The sequence below is a fragment of the Sorex fumeus genome, unplaced genomic scaffold (assembly GCF_029834395.1).
Source record: "Sorex fumeus unplaced genomic scaffold, SorFum_2.1 ptg000064l, whole genome shotgun sequence".
Taxonomy (NCBI): Eukaryota; Metazoa; Chordata; class Mammalia; order Eulipotyphla; family Soricidae; genus Sorex; species Sorex fumeus.
The window spans coordinates 5,115,992-5,137,965 of record NW_026606121.1 but is presented as its reverse complement, the minus strand read 5'-3'; the positions used below and the strand labels follow the sequence as shown (position 1 = coordinate 5,137,965).

At 64.6% G+C, this 21,974-nt stretch overlaps 1 protein-coding gene across 1 annotated transcript; it reads right to left on the bottom strand.

Moving 5' to 3' along the window:
* Window positions 1-10,704: 10,704 nt before the first annotated feature.
* Window positions 10,705-21,131, bottom strand: MICALL2 (MICAL like 2). The gene is made up of 17 exons (XM_056128326.1): window positions 20,912-21,131; window positions 17,696-17,744; window positions 17,348-17,489; window positions 16,572-16,738; window positions 16,313-16,425; window positions 16,085-16,237; window positions 15,716-15,898; window positions 15,042-15,268; window positions 14,874-14,961; window positions 14,252-14,379; window positions 13,881-14,012; window positions 13,475-13,642; window positions 13,274-13,364; window positions 13,118-13,191; window positions 11,521-11,635; window positions 10,930-10,976; window positions 10,705-10,799 (listed from the first exon to the last, which is right to left on the bottom strand). The coding sequence occupies exons 1-17, from the start codon at window positions 21,052-21,054 to the stop codon at window positions 10,705-10,707; spliced, it is 2,115 nt and encodes a 704-aa protein (XP_055984301.1). The 5' UTR covers window positions 21,055-21,131.
* Between the last annotated feature and the right edge of the window lie 843 nt (window positions 21,132-21,974).

Genomic DNA, 21,974 nt, shown 5'->3' with positions numbered 1-21,974 from the left:
CCAGTGTGCTCCATCCAGGCCAACCTTCCAGCACCTACAGACGGCCTCCCTTCTGCCGTCTCTCTGTGTCTCTCTGTGGGTGCACCCTGTGTCTCTCTGTGGGTGCATTGGTCGCTGAGGGCCTCTGAGGTCCCTGGCAGCTGCCTGCTCCGCCCACCGGGCTGGGTCCCTTTCCAGCCCCCGTGCCCTTGCGGGGGTCTTGGGGACTGACCATGACCTGCATTCTAATCACAGCAGGACCAGGATGGCCGCAGACGGGCAGAGGGGCACCCTGAGGGGCTTCATGAGAGTAGATGGAAAGTCAGGGCACAGAGAGCCGGGGGCTGCCGGTGAAGGCCGGGGACCCAGGGCCCGTGGATCCCCTCCAGAACCGGCTCTGGCTCAGGGTCCTCTCAGGGTGGGTCTCTGCAGTGGGGCCGGGAACGGCCCTGCAAGAACTTCCCAGAGGCGACAACTGCGGGTTGGGGTAGATCTGAGCCTCTCACTCCCGCCTCCCGGGGCTGAGGACACGGGGCACCCAGCCCTGCCGTCACCGGAGGATGCATCACGGGGGACCCCATCCCCGCGGGAAAAGGGATTGTTTTGCTCAGACAGGGCCCTGCGGGCTTTCCTGCTCCGCGCTGGGGTCCCAGGGGCCTGGGGGTGGCGGGCAGAGCAGGCAGGCTCCCCCAGCCTGGGTCGTGGGCCCCCACTGGCCCCTGACTCCCACCCAGCCTGTCTGTGGGGGCTGTGGCCAGGGCTGCGGGGGGAACGTGGGGGCCCGGGGGTCCTCAGCGCTCATCCACATGCCCCAGGAGTCTCCTCGTGTGGGGCCTCCCCGAAGGCCTCCCTGGCCGCCCAGCCCACGCCAATTAGGAGCTCACTTGCATTATTTTAATTTGTCTCTGGGGCCGGGAAGAAAGTCATGCGATTATTATTATTATTTTTGGGGCTGGAAACTCCAGCGGCTACAGTATAAATTACAGATAATTGAATACTTCAGGGGCCCGACCATGGCCACCCTCTCCGAACTCAGATGGAAACTGCTCCCAGAGAACTTTCTGGTACCAGGCTTCTCAGGACAGGAGCCCAGACGGCTCTGGTGTCCACCCATTCGGGACACCTCATTGCTCTGGCGGGGTCCAGCCCCATGGGGGCTGCACTGGACATGTGCCCAGCAGGGCAGGCAGAGTGTGGAGGGAGGGATGTGGCAGTGCTGGCAAACAGGAAATCCCAGGGGTTGGGGGGAGCCATGGACCAGGGAGACCAGCTTAGGACCCGTTTGGGGTGTCCTGAGCTAGGTCGCCCTCATTCACTACCCACTGAGCCGGATCTGCACAGTATGGCAGGACAGGGGTCCTGTGTGGGGCGGATCAGGGCACAGGCGTGTCAAGGTGGGCTACTGGAGTTGGGCAGTGCTGGGGCGTTTCCTGGGACACAGAGGTCAAAGGGAAGAGTCTAACAGGACCGAGCTGGGCCAGAGTCCACCCAGCTCCAGGCCTGCCAGGCCTCAGGGCCGGGCTCCCTCAGGTCTACCTACATACAGGTCACTCACCCAACTGTCTGCACACGGCCCCCCAGTGCTGCGGCCAAGCCCACGGAACTTCTTCTGACAAGCATCCAGCAGGAGTCCTGCGTGGGTCTGTCCCCAATGGGGCGCCGCATCCTTGCTGGGCGGGGCCTAGTGTGGGAGGGGAGGGGCCTACCGCGGGGTTGGGCGGGGCCTGGGTTGAGAGAGGGCGTGGCTCACTTGCTGGCCCCGCCCCTAATTCTAACCCTAACCCTGCACTGCCGCCTGGTAGGTCCACAGAGCCCGAGCTTCATGGGGGTCCCCAGGGCTCCCCCCACATGCCTGAAACACGCATGTCACTGTCCCCTGGAGCCAGAGAGTCGGGAGGGTCCTGGGAGCGTGCGGGCCAGGGCTGCACAGTGAGGGCCGCTGACATCCTCCTGGGCCTCTGGGGCCTGCCCAGCTCCACAGGCAGGAGGTGTGGGTGCTCCGGGCTGCTCCGGATGATGCAAGGCCCAGAAAGGAGGCTCTGCAGGCTGCGGGGTGCGGGGAGGGGGGGGTGGATGCAGAGGTGGGGGGTGCAGGGGTGCAGAGGTGCGGGGGCATGGAAGTGTGGGGTATGGGGTTCAGGGATGTGGGGAACTGTGGTGCGACTTGCAGAGGCGCAGGTGGCGACCCGTGGGCACCAAGTGGGGGCGAGTGTGTCCGGGAGACCAGCTGTGTGACTCAGGGCCAGGCTAGGGAATGTGGGCGGGGCTGGGGCTGGTGGCCCCGCCCAGGAGCCCCGTGGCCCAGGTCACTGTGGACTGCACAGCCTCAAGTCCCCCCCCCCCCATCCCCGCGCCAGTTCCCACACCCTGGCGCTCCCGGACCAGGGCAGGCGGATCCCCCACTTGGGAGAGAGGCAGAAGCAGCATCTTCCCAGAGGGCCGGGACGCTCCTGCCTCCAGGACGCCTCAGCTCAAGCTCTGCCCGCTGAGGCCACCACAGCTCTGCTCTGCCCATGCTCCCGTCTCTTCACCCACAGACCCACTGCAAAGGACACCAGGGACCCTCTCCATAATGACCTGGTCCCAGTCCAGTCACCCCAAATTGGCCTCGCACCTACAGCCCTATCCACACAGAGAGGGCTGGGAGAGGTAGACAGTGAGGGAAGTCATGCGGACCGCGGCTGCCTTCACATGGGCGAGACCCCAAGAGTGAGTCTCCCTTGCTTTGGGGGACAGGCTGACTGACAGTCCCTGCCCTTCCTCCAGACCGCCCCTGGCTGGGCCTCCCCAGGACCGTCCCTACACAGGGGCCCAGCCATGCTGGTGCCCACCCCCTCCCTGTAAAGTAACAACGATCACACACAACCTCTTTGCACCCAAAATGTTCTCTGATCTGTGTAAACTGCCGTTGATATTAATATCTTTGGTGTGTGTCGGCTTCTGCAGAATCTAATTACGGCGTGTTCTCGGTGTATCCGGCTGTTGGAACAATTCCGCCATGCAGACAATGCAAGCTTGTTGACCTGCACAGATACCGTCTGGGGGGCCGCAGGGCATGGGGTGCAGGCCTTCTGCCCCGTGTGGGCTGGCAGGGTGCTCACTAGTGCTGCCTCTGTTCCATGTGTACTTTGAGTACATACATACATGCACACACTCACATGCACACCCATGAGCACGTCGTGTACACGCAAGCACACACGCACACAGACACTCAATCATGCACACATACGAACATGTGGTGTACATGCAAGCACACGTGCATGCACAAGCACTTAGGCACGCACACACGTGCGTACACACTGCCGTCTCTGTGGCTGGGCTTCTCTGCCGTCTCCACCCTGCTGTGTGGGCATCCCAGGCTGCTCTGTGAGGTGGCTTCAATGTCACTTGCACATTCAGGGAAACTGAGGCCAGGACCTGCATGCAGGGAGGAGCTCCGGCTGCTGGGGGACCTTGAGCAGACACAGCACTGGTCACTGTCTCCCTCCTGCAGGAAGCTCTTTAAGGGGCACAGGTGGACCCCAGGATGGAGGTGTCCTCCGGGCTCCGGCACAGTCCAGCAAGTGACCTGTCCTAAGCGGGTCTCGGTGCTGCCCTCGGGCCGAACAGGGAGTCCTGGGCTGGGAGGGGCCCAGAGCCCACCCCACAGTCACCTCACCCGGGCCTCGAGTACTCTGTGTGCTGAGCCAGGCTTCAGGGAGGAGCGATGGGTCCCAGGCTTGACCAAGCACCCGGCAGTGGCCTGCTGGGTGTGCGCGCTCCGGGGTCAGCCCCCTTCACCCCCGTCCCCCCCAACCTTGTGCACCCAGATTATCTGCCCGGCACCTCCGGAGTTAGGAAACGGCGCAGTGCCACCTGCCGGCAGCGCCCCGCGCAGCAGGGGCAGGTAGGCGGGGCCTACAGCGGGATGGGCGGGGCCTAGTGTGGGAGGGGCCTATCGCAGGGCTGGGCGGGGCCTGGGGTGAGAGAGGGCGTGGCTCAATGTGCCGGCTCCGCCCCCGGATCCTGACCTTCAGCGAGGCCTCTAAGGTCTGCAGCCGGGGCTGGAGTGATAGCACAGCGGGTAGGGGGTTTGCCTTTCATGTGGCAACCCAGGGTTCAATTCCCAGCATCCCGTATGGTCCTCCCAGTACCGCCAGAAGGGGGTGTTACTCCCGAGTGCAGAGCCAGTAGTAACTAACTCCTGTGCATCATCACCGTGTGTGAAGCGAAAAAAGAAAAAGGTCAGTGGACCTTTTAAAGGCCCCAGCTGAAGCACGGGGCACTACAGGCTGGAAGCGACTGGTGTGTGGCCTGTCCCCATCTGTGTCCCTCTTAGGGAGTGCTCATCAACAGTGCTCTTCAATAGTGCTCACCAACGTGCTCATCAATTCCCACAGCTTCCACCCTTGCCTCCCGCAGGAGATGGCAGTGCCAAAAGGAGGGGATCGGGCCCCACACAGGGTTCCAACATTGAGGCCAGCTCTGGGCCGCAACCACACCTCTGCCCCAGCCCCTCCTGCTCCTGCTCTCTTCCAGTGCCCTCAAGTGGTGCTATGGACTGGACCCTCCACTGCTCGTTGACTGGGCAGGGCGTGGGCAGGGGACCCTCAAGGGCAGTGTTTGGAGCCTGAGCCCAGGGGTGGCCGGCCAGTAGGGCCTGCATCCTTGGGGTCTGACTGGCCGTGTGGCCTGACCAGGCAGCAGAGGAGCAGGGGGCCTTGTCCCGCTGCTGCTTTGGCCTCAGGTACACAGGGACCAGGGTCGCAGCCCCTGCTGGCCGGGCAGACCAGGAAGGCGACGACTCCCGGAGGGGAAGCAGGGACTTCAGGGACCTGGGGCAGGCGGCCAGCACGGGGGTTTCCTCCTTTATCACTGTCACTGTCACTGTCCTCCCGTTGTTCATCGATTTGCTCAAGCGGGCCCAGTAATGTCTCCATTGGAGACTTTGTTGTTACTGTGTTTGGCATATCGAATACGTCACGGGTAGCTTGCCAGGCTCTGCCATGCGGGCAAGATACTCTCAGTAGCTTGCCAGACTCTCTGAGAGGGGCGGAGGAATCGAACTTGGGTCAGCCATGTTGGCTGCGTGCAAGGCAAATGCCCTACCGCTGTGCTATCGCTCCAGCCCCGCTCCTGTATCATTGCTGGGTTTTGTTTTTTTCAGAGAAATGAGGCTGAGAGAAAAGCAACGACTGGAATAGCCTTCCCTGAGGAAGAGGTGGGCAGCTCAGACCAGCGCCGGCAGGTTAGGGCCTTGCCCCACCCACCCTGTCGCCCCTGGCCTAGCCTCAGGGCGAGAGCTGGGTAGAGGAAGGACCCCTCAACAGACAGGTGGATGGCTGCAGGGGGGCGGTGAGGGAGGCTCACTGGGGGTGAAGGTGCCCCCTCAGAGCAGGGCGGGGCTGGACCCTGACCCTCCAGCTGCCCGCCCTGCTCAGGGCAAGGAGGCTAAGGCCCTGGGGTGTCCCCCGCTGGCCTGTCTACCTGGGCCTGGCCACCAGGCTCACACCTGCACCCCCGTTCCCCCCCCACCCCTGCCTTTGTATCTGCCAGGCGGGGACCTACTTTTGTAGGTGGGTTTCGACAGCCAGTGAGCCACACGTGTGTGCACTGTGGTGGTTGGGTAGAGACTGGATAGACAGAGGAGGGACGGACAGACAGATGGACGGACAGACGCATAGCAGGATGGTGGGTGACGACGCGTGGGTGGGTGACAGGTGCGTGATGAGATGTGGTGGGTGATGGAAGGAGTTGTGAGTGTTGGGCGTTTTGTGGGTCATGAGGGGGTGGGTGGTGGTGGTGTTGGATGTTGGTGGGTAGGTGGGCAGGTGCAGACCGACAGTGGATGGACGAGCCCCCAAGGGAGAGAACAGCGAGGAGGGACCATGGGGTGCTGACAAACAGGTCTCCTGGTGTCTGATGCTTGGATGCCCCATGAGCTCCAGTCCATAGATGGAGAAATTGAGGCAGGAGGCGAGGGAAGTGCAGGGGTCACAGCTGGCTGATGTGACCAGAGAGAGAGCGTGAGGGCAGGAGTCCTCTCCTGGGGGTCCGGGAGATGGTGGGCAGCGCTGCAGCTGTGAGCCTGCAGGGGGGCACAGGGCGGGGGGGGGGGAGGGGGCGGACAGGGACGGGGAGTCAGGGGGACGGCGGCCAGCTGGTCAGCTCTCTGGCTCATGTGCGGCGGGTGGACGCCAGCATTTCTGAGCCGCTTCTCCAGACAGCGAAGGGAATGAACCTAGAGGCCACGGAGAAGGCCCAGGGGACTGTGCCCACGCACATCCACTCGCTGGACCTGCACGGGGCCCGCCTCCCGAGACAGACCCCCGCAGGGAAGCATTCTGAACTCAGCCCACAGCTGGCCAGGGTCCTGCGGTGCCTCCCTGCCCAGGCTGCACAGCGCCCGGCCAATCCCCGGGTCCCGGCCCTCTGACGTCACAGCGTTCAGCCAATCCCTGGGTCCAGGCCCTCTGACGTCACAGCACCTGGTCAATCCCCAAGTCCAGGCCCTCTGACGTCACAGCACCCAGCCAATCCATGGAGCCCGGTCCTGGAATGTCAGTGCCGGCCAATTCCCAGGTCCTGGCCCTAGGACGTCACAGTGCCCGGCCAATCCTGGGGCCCGGCTCTCGGACATCACAGGGGACCTGGCCTATCCCAGGGGCCCAGCCTAGACATCACCGCGACCAGCCAATCCCTGGGTTCAGCCCTCTGGCGTCATATGGGCCCTGGCCACTTCGTAAGGCCTGGCCCTCTGCAACGTTACTCAGCACCCGCTGATCCTGGGGCTTGTCCCTCTGGTCACATAGGGCTGGTGCAGGCCTGCTGACCTGACCTGCCCCGGCTCTGCAACCTTTGCAGCCTTGCGTGGAGAGGTGGCGGTCAGGCGTGGGACAGCACCGGGCTCCAACCTGGCTCCTGGGCCCACCGTGAGCCGGTGCTGTCTGCCCATTGTATGGACAGGGAAACTGAGGCTTTCCAGTGGGTAGAGGGGTGGAAACGAGCGCAGTCCTGCGGCTCCACCCGGAACGTGGTCAGCCTGTGGCCGCAGGGCCCCTCACGCTGTGCAAAGGCGTGGATGGCCAGTGCCAAACGGTACCAGAGGCGAAGGGCCAGGAGCAGCCCAGGAAGGTCCAAGTGGGAGGCATCATCCCGAAGGGACCCTCTGGGACTCGGACGTCCTGCCCTAAAGTCAGCGGTGTGGGCAGCAGTAGGCTACAGCAGCCCCGAGCCGGCCTGTGGGTGATGGGAGCCCCTGAGGCAGGGACCCTAAGGCAACAGGGACCCCGGAGGGAAGGGACACCCAGGTGACGGGGTCCCAGAGCTACGGCAGACGTCCTGGCCAGTGGCCGGCCCCAGTGGTGCTCCTACCCCACGCCCGACCCCCATTTCTAGGCACTACCTCTGCGGGCCTGATGGGGGCGCGCTCCCCGGTCCCCGTGGCACGCAGGCGGCCCCGCCGGCCACCGTGTCTGGGGCAGGAGCTAGCCAGAGCTCTGGTCAGTTTAAGGCTGCGAGAGGGGAAACTGAGGCCCAGGGGGGACCACACGCACACCTGGTCGTGCCTCTTGCCCCCCTGGGCCCAGCCTGAGGGACGGGACCAGAGACACGCTGCCAGGGCTGGGTCCCTCCTGCCCCAGCCTCGGGACCAATTCACCTCTCAGAGCCGGTCTGAGATATTAATTAAGATAAATCTACCTCAATTTTGAGATTCTCTTATCATGTAATTTATCAAAATTATGTTAATTATTTCTGTAGGGCAGCAAAATTATTACCTCTTTTGTGTCTGATTTGTATTAATATTCATAATTTAATAATTCAGCACCCTGACCATCTGCTCGGGAGAGCCTAGCACAACCTTCCACCGCCGTCCCTGGCGTTGGCAGACACGGCCCGTCCCCCTGTCCCCGCTGCCTCCCTACCTGCCATCCTGGGCACCGCGTGGGCCCTCTGAGCCACGGTCCCCAGGGCCACCCGCCACCACTGTGGACACGACCCTGCCCGGCCCGGTGGCCCTGGGCCTGCCCTGCCCCCGCTCAGGTAGGCACCGCCACCCTGCTTGGCAGGTGAGGGGAGCTGAATTGACATTTTCCACACTTGGTGAGTTTTACACTGTAATTTGACATAATTAATGCTTACATTACTGCTGATAATTTAGCTAGTTAATTAAACTCGGAGGAGATAATTAAGGAAAGGCTACTGCTTGGATTGCTAATTGTTTTTGTCATTATTTCAGGGGCCGACAGCTGCCGGCTGAGTCATCCTGCTTTGTCAGCTGACAGGTCATGTGACGCAGGGTCCCCTGGGGCCCCCCACTTCCAGGGGAAGGAGGCCTGCAGAAGTCTACCTGGCTCCTGCCTGGAGCCCTGCCAGGCCTGCGAGTGGGCGAGCCAGCCTCTCCCCTGCCCCCCTCTCCTCCGCCCTCCCCCCTGCCCCACCCCTCCCTGCCAGGTGAGCCCCCACCCTGGTCTCTGCCCCCTTTCTGCCAAGAACTCAGCCTTGTGGACCCCATCCGGGCCCAGGCTCGAAGCCCAGTCGCCACAGCCACGGTGGGTCACCTGAGGCAGGACCGGGCTGGGGGTCCCACGTAGCAGGCTCTGGGGGAGGGGAGGCAGGAGCTGGGGGGAGTAGCTCTCTACCTCTGCCGCCATCAGCCGGGCACAGAGGAAGGGCAGGGGAGGCCCACCAGACGGCGGCCACTGTGCTGGGCAGGGGCTGTGCCCAGGGGGCAGCAGAGCGGGAGGCAGGGATGGTGACCTAGGCCCAGGCTTGTGGGGGGACTCGCTGATGGCATTGCCCCCAGCACTCAGTCCAGCCACATCCTTGGGAAAGGGGGTGGGACACATGGCCAGTTTGGGTGGGGCGCGGAGCCTGACCCTGGCTGTGGACCTCCAGCCTGGAATGCTCCATCCTGGCTGTCGGTGCCCAACCACTGAGCTCTGCAAAGCGGAACCAGCCCACTGTGGGGGGAACAGCCGCGGGAAGGGACCACTCAGGGCTGCTCCCAGGCCCTCTCTGGGGACCAGAGGCCAACGTCCACGTCACAGGCCTTAGAGAAAACTAGAGGAGCCATAGAGCCCGGCCGGGCCCATGGGAGGAGGGGTCCTCGCCCAGAGGGACTGGCGAGCTTCTGGGGGACTTGGACCCACAGACCCACAGGCAGCCACAGAGCTCACGAGGCAGCAGCAGAGCTCTCTGGACTGTGACTGCACCCGGGACGGAGCCTGGTCTGGCTCAGAGTGGCACCAGAGCCCTCTGCTCTAGGCCAGAGGGACGGGAACGTCCACTCATTGCTCCACAGCCTCACGCCCTCGCCTGCTCCCACTCCCACTGTCACTCACATTCACTCCCTCAGACACACACTCGCTCTCACACTCCCTCAGACTCACACACACTCTCCCTCAGACTCACACTCGCTTTCACTCACACTCCCTCAGACACACTCGCTCTCACACTCTCTCGGACTCTCACACCCCCGCTCTCCCTCACACTCCCTCAGATGCTCACACACTCGCTCTCCCTCACACTCCCTCACCCCTACACTCGCCCACCTGCTAGAGGCTGTCCAGGTGGGATTGTCACCTGGGAAGTTGCAAACATCTGCACTCAGGTACATCCAGGGGTGTGAGGAGCTGAGGGGAGGCTCTGAGGAGACAGGGCTGAGGCACAGCGGGAGGGAGGACGAGAAGGGACAGAGAAGGAGGGGGGCTGGGGGGCGGGCAGGACCCCACGCACTCCCCAGCTCTCACCCCATGCAGAGACTCCCAAGCATCTGCAGAGCCAGACTGCGCCTCCCGTCCCCACTCCTGAGTCCTGATGCGGGCTGGTCAGCAGTGACGGCCCCACCCGGCCCCGGCCTCAGTGTGGTCCTCAGGGCTCCTGGGGGGCTGAGCCCTTCACCTCCAGCAAGACGTGGGGGGCACAGGCTCCCAGCCCCTTCCTGCCTGGTCCCACGTGGGCGTCCCAGGGAAGCGTCCCAGGGCTTGTCATGGGATCTGGGGGACGCAGCTGACAGCGCCTCTCGCCTCAGTTTCCCCAGCTGAACCTGGAGCGGCTTTGAGCACTGGCTCTCTGCCGCCCTCTGGTGGGCAGGAGTCCACACTACAGCACCTCTGTCGACGAGGACTGACGCGGCGCCCCAGGCCAGGTCCTGGCACCCGCGACCTCAGCCACTGAGCAATGAACAACGTGGTATGTGCTCAGGCTCCAGGGGAACACTCGACCGGGGCCCCCACTTTGGGTCCTCAGAGGCTTCCCCGTCGCTCAGTGGCTGCAGGTTGCCCCAACGACGGCTTCTGAGGGGTGAGTCACCTCCAGCCCATTCTGTGCCAGGGACCCTCAGGCCCAGGGGCACGTCAAGACCAGAGGTCCACATGGAGGCCTGGGGCTGCGCTGACAGCTTCTCTGCCTGGGAAAGGCCCCCGGCACCCCACCCCCCATAGCACCCCCATTCTCTACCCGCACCACTCCAACACCCCCACAGCACACACCCTCCACAGCACCCCCACTGGGCTGACAGAGGGATGTGGGGGACACACTGGCACAGGGGTGAGGCACTGGCCTTGCACACAGCCATCCCCACTCACTCCCTCCCTCACTGCATGTTCCCAGATGAGCAGAGGCCAGTGTGACCCAGAAACGCCCCCAGAAGGGAGGAGGGAGAGGGTCCCAGCACAGGGCCAGCATCTTTATTGAGGCCCCGAGGGCGGGTACAGGTGCCCCCGCTTGGGGCTCACTTGAGGCTCACTCGGGGGTTTTGGTTCTGCCTTTCAGGGACCAGAAGCGGGACCGACGGGACTTGGGCTTCTTCCTCTGGTCCCCACTGCTCCTCTGGAGGTCTGGGGGGTAGGGGGCAGCACTGCTCAACAACGCGCCCCTTTCCCCAATGTGCCCAGGCCCTGGGGGCCCCCCCACCCCGGGCTGGAATGAACTGCGTAGGCCCCGCCCCCTGCCCCCGTGGCCCCTTACCCAGTGTGTCGATCATGTTCTGTAGCACCGTGTCTTCCTCTTGCTCTCTGCAATGTAGTCCCGGAGGCTTGAGGCCAGGGCCCCCCCAGCCAAGAGCTGCACCCCACATACCCGTAACAAACACTTCCCCCACGTGCCCAGGCCCTCTGCAGCGTCTCACCCCGGCCTGAGACAAGGGCACAGAGGGGCTGGAGAGATAGCACAGCGAGTAGGGCGTTTGCCTTGCATGTGGTTGACCTGGGTTTGATTCCCAGCATCCCATATGGTCCCCTGAGCACTGCCAGGAGTAATTCCTAAGTGCATGAGCCAGGAGTAACCCCTGTGCATCACCGGGTGTAACCCAAAAAGAAAAAAAAAACAGACAGGGCACACAGAGGGGACGTCTGCTAGGGGATGGCTGGAGGGGGAGGAACACGCACAGACCCTCAGCCTGGCACTTCCACACTCAGGGCCCAGAACACTCCAGGGTGCAGCTTCGGGGACCAGCAGACGAGCTGGGGGCCAGGGTGAGGGGTCACGCCTGCAAATACACCCGGTTCTCCCTCCCGCTGCTGGGCTGGGCCTGGCGTCCCTTCACCAGCAATCACTGACCTGAGCCGGTCCTCATCCAGGAAGTCAATGATGTCGCTGCGCTCGTTCACGGTGCTCACGTACTGGCCCAGCAGGTCCTGCTCCCGCTTCCGGTCCTGGGGTGACTTCAGAGCTTCTGCAGGGAGGGGGACGGGGAGCTGCCATCAGTGGAGTCCACTGTCCCCACCCTGCATGGGAACACAGGGTCCCAGGAGGGGAGGAGTAAGGAGAGGGCAGAGTGGTGAGAGGGGAAGGAAGAGGAAGGGGTGAAGAGAAAGGGGAGATAAGGGAGGGGGGGAGGGGCGCAGGGGAGAGGGGTGGGTGAGAAGGGGGTGATGGGAAGAGGAGAGGGGAGAAGGAGGGGAGAAAGAAGAGTGCAGGGGGAAGAAGTGGGGAGACAAAGGGTGAGTGGGGATGAGTGGGTGAGTAGGGGTGAGTAGGAGTGAGTTGGGGGTGAGGAAGTGGGTAGGAGTAAAGATGAGCAGGGGTGGGTAGGGTGAGGGGGTGAGGTGAGGGATTGAGTGGGGATGAGTGTGGTGGGGGGATGAGTAGGGTTGAGTAGAGTGGGGTGAGTGCAGAGAGGAGGGTGACTAGGGTTGAGTGGGCATGGCTGGGGTGAGTAGGGGTGAGTGGGGTGGGGTGAGTGGAGTGAGTGTGGTGAGTAGGGGCGAGGAGGGTAGGGGGTGAGGGGAGTGGGTGAGCGGGGTGAGGGGTGAGCAGGGCTAGGGTTGAGCAGGGGTGAGTGGGGTGAGGGGTGAGTGGGATGAGCGTGCGAGCGGGATGAAGGGAAAGTGGGTGAGCGGGGTGAGCGGGGTGAGGGATGAGCAGAGGTTAGTGGGTGAGTGGGGTGAGTGGGAGAGCAGGGGTGAGTGGGGTGAGGGGTGAGCAGGGGTGAATGGGTAAGTGGGATGAGTGGGAGAGCAGGGGTGAGTGGGTGAGCAGGGTGAGGGGTGAGCAGGGGTGAGTGGGGTGAGGGGTGAGTGGGGTGAGTGTGTGAGCAGGGTGAAGGGTAAGTGGGTGAGCGGGGTGAGAGATGAGCAGAGGTTAGTGGGTAAGCGGGAGGAGTGGGTGAGCAGGGTGAGTGGGAGAGCAGGGGTGAGTGGGGTGAGGGGCAAGCAGGAGTGAATGGGTGAGTGGAGTGAGTGGGAGAGCAGGGGTGAGTGGGTGAGTGGGGTGAGGAGTGAGCGGGTTGAAGGGGTGAGCAGGGGTGAATGGGGTGATTAGGGGTGAGGGGTGAGCAGGGGTGAGTGGGTGAGCAGGGTGAGTGGGAGAGCAAGGGTGAGGGGTGAGTGGGTGAGCGGGATGAGTGGGGTGAGGGGTGAGTGGGATAAGTGGTGAGCGGGGTGAGGGGCAAGCAGGGGTGAATGGGTGAGTGGGGTGAGTGGGGTGAGTGGGAGAGCAGGGGTAAGGGGTGAACAGGAGTGAGGGATGAACAGGGTGAGGGGTGAGCAGGGTGAGGGGTGAGGGGTGAGCAGGGATGAGTGGGGCGAGCAGGGGCGAGGGCGTGAGGAGAGCGCCCAGTGAGCACTCCCAGACTGGCCCCGAGTGCGGTGTGGGGCGTGAGTGGGCGAAGCCAGGCGGAGACCGAGGCGCCCACAGGCCCTTGGACGAGACGCACCCGGCATGGCCATCAGGGTCCGCAGCTCGTCCTGCAGGTTCAGCTGCCGCTGTTCCAGGCGCTGGTCCCTGGCCCTGCGGGGGCTGGAGTGAGACCAGGACGGGGGACATGGAGGGACGGGGCAGGTGACCCCGCAGCCCCAGCCCTGGCACCCACTTGTACATCAGCTCCGACTCCAGCCGCAGCAGTAGCTGCTTCTCGTGGATGAGGTGGAACCACTCAACCATGAGCGCGTCCTCGGAGGGGTCTGCGGGACAGGGGGCTCCTGAGGCCAGTGGAGAGGGAGGCAGCGGCAGGGAGAGGAACAGGGACAGGGACAGGGACAGGGGGCCGAGGGTGGGGTCCGGGCCGCCTCACCCCCCTCGGCTGCCCGCAGGCGCTGCTCCAGCCCCACGCCAGTGCGCTCCAAGGCGTCCAGCTGGTTCCCAATGGCCTGGACCTGCCTCTGGATCTCGGCGGGTGGCAGGTAGTCGGCGGGCAGCTGTGGACGGCGGGGTGAGCAGCAGTCGGGGGGCAGGCCCGGGGCTGCCCCCAACCCCATGGGCTCTACTCACCCTGACCGGGGAGGTCGTGGCCTGGCCTGTGGGCGTGGGGGAGGTCCCTGTGGGGTGGTGGGTCAGTCAGGCCCACAGACCGGACGCGGCCCCTCCCAGGCCCCACCCCATCCTCAGTTGGGTGCTGGTCGAGGCTGGGGTTCCAGCAGCCCCTCCCTCGGCAAATTCCCCCCCAAACGTGCCACGTGACCAGGCGTGCCCTGGCAGACCTGAGTCCCCCCGGGGCTGGGGCTCCGTCCTCTCCTGCTGGCCGCTGGGCTTGTGCTGGATCCAGTCTTCCGAGAGTCTCAGGCCGGGGGACACCAGCAGCTTCCTGCGCGGGGCGGGGCCCGGGGAGGCAGCTGGGGGCAGAGGGCGCTCAGAAGAGGGTCCAGCAGATGCCTGGCCCGTGTCCCTCCTTCACCCTGGCCGCCCAGGGACAAGGCAGATCCATGTCCCAGCTGGGCACAAAGGTCAGGGCCTGAGGGTGGATGGCAGCTCCAAGTCCAAAGTGCGGGGAGGATGGGCAGGTCTGAGGATGGACAGTGTCTTCCTCCCCCCAGTCTGCTCCAGAGTGGCCGCAGGCCCTGTCAGCACCTACCTGGGGGTCGGGACCCAGGGTCAGCTGGCCGCACAGGGGTCAGGGTGATGTGGGCGTCCCCCTTGGGGCTCCCCAAGAACTTCCGGGGCACCTCACTGGCCTTCGCTGGCTCCTTCACCTCCAGAGTCCTGGACGGGGCAGGGGCAGGCACAGGATGAGGCTTGGGGTGAATTGGCCATGGACTTGAACCCTGGCCCCCAGAACAAGGCAGCTTGGACGTGTGAGGGGCATGAACACGCCAGACCTCGAGGACCAGGAGCCCACAACTCCTGAACCCAGCCGAGGTGGGAGTGCACTGCCCACTGTCCATTCCCCCGAGGACGACTCCCAGAGTCCACTCTAAGGATGGCCCCCAATGTCCAGTACCCTGAGGATGGTCCGGTCCCCCGTGTCCACTCCCCTGAGGACGACCCCCAGATTCCACCCGTCCATGGACACCTAGCGTCCATCCCCCCTATGGACCCCAGTGTCCACTTCCTTGAGGATGGCCCCAGTATTCAGGGAGATTCCCAGGTGCTGGGACAGCAAGGTCCAGCATGCCAGCACTGTGCCCGGCACTCAGGGCAGCAGAGGGCCCTCCCCTCCCGATCTGCTGCAGGTGGATGGGGCACTGGGGCCTCACCTCCCCGCTGGACCCTTCTGCACAGGCTTCAGACGGCTCCTCCATGCCGCAGGGTCCTCCTCACTTGCTGCAGGGCTGCCCCCGGGGCCTGACAGCGCAGGAGACATCAGGGTGGTCGGGGCTGGGGGACCCCACCGCCCTCTCTGGGCCCCCACCAGCCACACTGACCCTTTGCCAGTGAGGCTTCGGGCTTGGGCCTGGCGCTGGCACTGTCCACCTCCATGGTCCCCCGGCTCCCGCCTGCTGCAGGGGAGATGCCCACCCTTGGGGGCACAGATGACTGAGTCTTCCCGAGAGCACCGAGGGCCTGGGAAGACCGGCTGGCCACTGGACTTGCTCGTGGCCCCTTCGCTGAGCCAGGGTGGGAATCTGAGGCCGTGGAGGGCCGGGGGGTGCTGTGGGTGACAGCTGGCATCAGGCACGGGCTGAGACAGGAGCAAGGGGGTGGCCGGTCTCCGTGCACCCCGTGGAGGAGCGGGCAGCGGCGCCCGGGGAGGCTAATGTGACCCGCTGGACAGGGAGCCGAGGCAGGTGCTGACACAGACCCAGACCAGGGAGCCCCCACACCCACCCCTCCACAAAGGCCTTCCTGTGGGGCCCCAAGGACGGGGCAGCAGGTGGGGAGCCAGTCCCTGTGTGAAACTCGCCCATGGGGCCACGTGCACGGCCCTTAGGAGGAGACGGGGACGGGGTGCCCCCCCGCCTCCCTGGGGCTGAGGATGTTAGAGCCCCTCCCCATCCTCCGCCCTCCTCATGGCACCTCGGCTTCTGCCCGCTGCTTGCCCACACCTGCCTGTGGGAGGGCCCGACGGGCAACCCAGGACGTGCCCTCAGCCCCTCACCTGGCATTGCCGGGTCCTGGCAGGGCCTTTTGGAGGAAGCTCAGCGCCTGCTCCCGGGAGGGGCCCGGGGCTGCTGGCGTCTGCATGAATCTCTCCCGGGCCCCCTGTGTCCTGGAGGCTGATGGGGTCCAGGCCGGGGCAGACGTGGGGCTCGGAGACACAGGGCTCCGACCGGAGTCCAGGCTGTGGGGGGTCACCACCGGGTGCGGGCCGGGCACTGCTGCGCCCTGTGCTGGCGCCGGCCACCCTGCCGGGCATCTGTTGGCCACGGGGGTGCTGCCGGTGCCGGACGAGGGGAGCCTGGGCTCTGGGGTGGGGGTGCTGCCCCGAGCCGGCTCAGGCCCTGCCTCTCCCCCCCTGCCAGCCCGCCGTGGGGCGCTGGCAGCCAGGGGTTCCGTGGGGACGGTCCCCCGTGGCCCGGCGTCCGTGGCTCTGGGCTGATGGCTGGTGCAAATGAAGACGCCCGGCTCCCCCGTGGTCCGGTAGCTCCCGGCGTGCAGGGTGCTGGAGCAGATGGAGCACCTGTAGGGGTGCGAAGCTCAGCCCCGCCCCGCCCTGCCCCGCCCAACCTGGCCACCGAGGGGTCCCGCGTCCCACCTGAAGCAGCTGCGGTGGTAGAGCCGCCCCTCGACCAGGTAGCGCTGCACCAGGTGCACCTGCCGCCCGCAGATGCCACACGCGCTGCTGACCGGACTGCCCCCAGCACGGCCCTGTGGGGCAGGGGGGAGGGGCTGGTGAGGGCAGGGCCGGGCAACGAGGCCTAAGGGCTGCCTCCAGGGCTGGGGGGCCCTCAGTTTGCCCATCTGTACAGGGGTCACCTCCTCCCACACCGCAGGGAGAAGCTTGGGGTGCTTACGGCCTTCGGGGGGGGAGGGCCCTCTGCTCCCTGCTCCTTCTTCTGCTGGGTGCTGTGGGCATGGGGCTTTGTCTGGCCTGGACTGATGGGCTGGGCCAGCACTTTCTTTCCAGAAGGTTCTGCATCTGGATCCCCCAAAGACCGCTTCACACCGGCCATACCGCCGACTGGAAAAGACCAGGGGAGTGGGTGCCCCTGGCCACAGCCCCTGAGCCCTGGACGGGGTTCAGACAGGTGCTGGGCTGGGGGACATGAGGGAGGAAGGACGTAGCATCCCCCCAGCCCCACCTGGAGGCACCATCTGCCGTGGTGTCCAGGGCCAGGCCTGGATGCCCACAGCAGACCCCCAAAGCCCCGAGATGGGGGGCTTCTGCAGCGAGACAGCCACGGCACCCGTGGGTTTGAAAAGTCTCCAGGGACCCACACGCAGCAAGGTGTGTGTGCGTGTGTGAGTGTGAGAGTGTAACAGCATCTGAGTGTAAGTGTGTGAGAGTGAATGTGAGTGTAAGTATGAGTGTGAGGGTAATAGCGTGTGAGTGTAAGAGCATGTGTGCATGTGTGATGTAAGAGGTAAGAGTGTGTGTGTGTGTATGTCAGTGTGTGTTTGTGTGTGTGTATGTGAGCATGTGGGGGGCAGGCAGGCAATAGGTACAAAATGGGGGTGTGTGCAGGGGGCATGTGTGGGAAGGTGCTGGGTGCCTGTTGGCTACTCACACACACATACCATGTCAGGGTCACTCACTGGGCACCCCACTCCCCATGCTGGGGTCACTCACTGGGTGCCCGTCCATGGAAGTAGTTGTAGTACTGAGACACATAGGTCAGGATACTCAGCCGGTCAGGCACCTTCAGGGCCACCATGTCCTCTGCGTCCAGCAGGGCCGGGATCCCCAGTTCCTCCTCCGCCACCTGGAATGCCTGGGGGAGGTCCTTTCAGCACCCCTATCCCGCCCCTTTCGCCAGGGAAGGGTCGGGGCAGGGTCTGGGCAGGGACACAGACCAGAATGGGGCAGGGACATGGGGCCAGGAGGGGCAGGGCAGGGACAGGCCAGAGGCGGGGCAGGGCCAGGGCAGGGCTGGGCCCTCATAGGTGGACAGTGCTGAGCAGCTGGGCGGGCTCTCACCAGCTTGTTGTTCTCATAGACATTCTCCTTCCGGAGGGCATCGTAGTTGCTGGAAAACAAGAGAATGCATGCCTGAGCATCTCGGAGTCAGGAAGGAGGCATCAGTGAGGAGCGGGTGGACAGAGGGCCCAGAGCCACCCACCAGAAGGCCCACCACAGGAGTGTCCAGCTCTGGGAGGTGACCAGCACACGGAGGTGGCAGGGCTGGAGGCTTGAGGGTGCTAGATCCCAAGGGTGAGTGAAGGGTGGACCGGACTTCACAACTATACACACATGCACACTCACATGTGCAGACAGTCACACACCACTCACACACGTGCAGTCACACCACATTCACATACACACCTACAGTCACATACCACTCACATACATACATGTGCACAATCACACACGTGCAGTCACACCACACTCACACACTCATGTGCACACACATACTCACATGTGCACACACAATTACACCACTCACATGCACACTCACATGCAAACACATGTGCACACAGTCACATACAACACTCACACACACTCAAATGCACACACATACTCACATGTGCACACATGATCCCACACCACATTCTCACACACATCCACACACTTACATACCACTCACATACATTCACAGTCACATACACACTCACACACAGTTGTGTGTATGGTCACACTCCATACTCACATGAACACACATACTCTCTTGCACACACTCATGTGCACAGTCACACGCATGCGCACTCACACATGCATACACTCACAAGTCACACATACATGTACACACACAAAAACACACATGCACAGTGGCACAACAGTCACACTCCACACTCACATGCACCCACACATACACACACGTGACACACAATCACCGTCACACACATTCGCATGCACGCACACTCCCGCACAAAGGTTTGCATTCTGGTGTGAATGGACTCTTCTGAACAGACCTTTGGGCCTTAACCCTTCTCGCACCAGGAACCACCACACGGGGGTCCCCAGGAAGGCGAGACCCCTAAGGCGATGGAGGCAGCTGCCCTCATAAACACCCTCCCAGGAAACACATTCAGATGCTTCTGCAACCGTCCAAGAGCACTTGGGGGCTCTGTGCCAACCGGATGGCGGGGCTGCCTCCAGGAGGGCAGGCCGCCTTCGCGCAGCTGGGCACCTGCGTCCAGGGCCCGTGGGGACACTGGCCAGCACTGCTGTCTGGCTCTGTTGGTCTTCCCAGAGTCTCACAGTCCGTGTGGGGGGGGCTAGGCCACTGACAGCCCCATGCAAGTGCAAGAACAGCACCACACACTGACCCGCCGTCCCTTCAGGGACCTGCAGGAACTGCCCCTGACCCCACAGCTGTGGGAGCCCCAGGCCTGCACCTCTGGAGCTCACCCAGGGCCCCATGACCATCTCTGCAGGAAGCTGGAGTCCCGAGCTCGGCATCCCCACCCCTACCCAAGGGCACAGACCCCAATGACCGCATGCTCAGGACCTGGGCTACTCTGCAGCCACCAGCCACAGCCAGCCACGCTCAGCCACTGTGTGCCCCCTGCACTGTGGTCCCTGAGGGATGCCCCCTCTCCACACTGGGGGGGCCTGGGATGCCCCCTCCACATTCCAGGGCTCTGGGGGAATGTCCCCCCTGTTTACATTCCAGTGTCCTGGGGAGTGTTCACCCTCCATGTCTGGGGGATTTGGGAAATGCCCCCCCCCTCCCTTCACATTCCAGGGCCTGTGGAATGTTCCCCTTTCCACATTCCGGGGAGCCCTGACCTCACTCCCTTTCCTGTAATCCCCTGCCCCCCCCAACCGTGCTCCCCCGGGCAGCCTCAGGGGGTCCTGTGTCCAGCACATCTGGAGCCAACTCTACCTGGCAGGGAGCTGGGGGGAGCGGGGACAGACAGGCCACCCAGAGTGAGGATGCAGGAACACTCCTGCAAGGCTGCAGGGTGGGGGGGCGGGAGGGCGGGGGAGGCCTGGGAGGAAACAGGGCTGGGTTCAGCAGGACGGGGTGACCATGCTGCAGAGGAGCCCCACTGCTCGCAGCCCTGCTGGCCAGCTGCAGGTGGGGTCTCCGGACCCCAGAGCAGCCCAGGAACCCTCCTCGCAGCTCCCTCTCTGTCAGCCTGTATGTCTGCAGGGCCAGGAAGAACACAGCCGCAGGCACCCGTCAATCTGACACCCCTTTGTGAGAGTTGCTTGGGACGGCCCCACCCCAAGTCTGCCCGGAAGGGCCACTCAGCGCCTTCTTTCTCCCGCCTCCTCGCCTCCGGGCAGGGCCTGTTTGTCCAGGGTGGCTACTTACTCATGGCCCGCAAATGTGGCCACTGGAGAGCAGCCCCTGGCCCTTCCCTGAGAGCCCAGCACCCCACCCCGGACTCCGGCACGGCCGCAGAGGTGGGGCGGACACTCTTCTGGGGCTAAAAGGAAGCAGGGGACAAAGGCTCCCACATCCTGGAGACCAGCCGGGGACAGGGGGCAGGATGTGCACTTTCCTGGAGTAAGGGTCCTTCCAGAGGCCAGCCAGGCCGCCAGACCCGGACCCTGGGATCACCCAGAGACTCTGCCCCACAGCGAGAACCCCTACCTCTGGCCGCTGGCACCCACGTGGGCGTCCCATGTTCACTCTGCAGCCCTACATGCCGGGGCAGGCACAGCCTGGGAAGGCCCCAGTCATGCAGCTACTGGACGGGGACAGGCCCTTTGCCCCCACCAAGACGCAGATGCTGGCTCCGTCCCAGCCCTTCCGCCCGACCCTGCAGCTGATGGGGCTGAAGCCTCTGTGGCACCTCACCCTGGGTGTTGCCCCAACAAGGCTTTCATTGTCCAGCCTCACACAGGGCAACTGGACTGCCCCATACGCCTTCCAGAGGCTGGGGCGGGGCCCCAGGGTGCAGAGCTCGCCCAGGGGTCAGTGTTTGAGTGTTTGTGGGGTGCCTCAGGGATGGGGCCCGGCTGCAGTTCACCTCCTGGGTGCTCAGCGATGGGGGTCCAATCGGCTGAAGCCTCAGACAGGATGGGGGGATGAGGGGCCCTGGTACTCCCCTGAAGCATGCACGGGCCAGGGCTGGGCAGGAGACCCGGGGGCTCCCGAGGGCATCGGGCAGGCCTTTCCCAAGGAAGAAGAGGACTGAGTCACACGCACTGACCGCTGGGGCCAGCTCCACTTGCTGGACACGCAAACTCTCCGAGGCTGGGCCGGCCTCGGTTTCCCCGCGGAGACCCGCGAGCACTCACATGAGGTCCGGCCGGTGGCGGTGCAGAATGGCACAGAAGGCCAGGCCGTCGCGGAAGGACGTGGTCATGTTGGTGATGCTCACGTCCCGGTAGCCCTCACATTGCTGCCGGCACCACTGCTGCAGCGCCCTGATGGCGGCCATGCGGCTCTCGGGGCCCCCCACGCGCGGACACGCCGCTGCCGAGTGCCGGACAGCGCACAGCGGGCGACGCCGGCCGAAGTCCGCCGCGGGCCCCGCCCCCTCAGGCCCCGCCCCCGCGCTCTGCGCCGCTGATAGGCCCCGCCCGACTGGTCCCGCCTCCCGGAGGCCACGCCCCCTCGCTCTGCAACGCTGATAGGCCTCGCCCAGCAGTCCCCGCCCCCTCAGGCCCCGCCCCCGCACTCCGCGCCGCGGATAGGTCCCGCCCGGAAGGTCCCGCCCCCAGCACGCCCCGCCCTCAGCACCCGAGTCCCGGGTAGGACCCGCCAATCCGGTTCCCACCTCCCCGCCCCCCCACCCGCCAAGTCCCTCTAAGGGTTCTGATAGGCTGCGGTTCCGAGCGGCCAGGCCCCGCCCCTTGAGGCCCCGCCCCAAGACTAGGCCACGCCCCCGGCACGCCCCTGCCAGGGACCCCGCATGCCTACCCGGGCCGGTCCCCTCTTTGGGTCGTCCCCCGCCCTCCGGAACGGGAAGTTCACGCAACGGGAGGAACTGGGTCTTTCGCGGCTTCCTGGGTTGAGAGGCCGGCGCGGGGCCGGGGCTGCTGGGACCTGGCGGGAGCGCCCCAGGCCTGGGTTTTCCGAGAACTTTGTCATAGGGCGAGGCCGGCCCCGCGCCTGGCCTTGGGGCTGCAGGGGACGGAGGGGTGCGGTCACCTCTGCTTGCCTGCTGGGTGGGGGGGCCGGTGCCCAGATGCCCCTTGTGTCTCCTTCCTGGGGTGGGATGAGGCCACAAACGCCCTCCAGGGATGTGGGATGACTGGGCCTGGCCAGGCCCCAGACTTGTCCAGGCAAGACAAGGACAAGGTGCTTTCCTACGGGCAGCCCCTGGCAGGGTGACTCTGTACTCACAGGTCAGAGTGG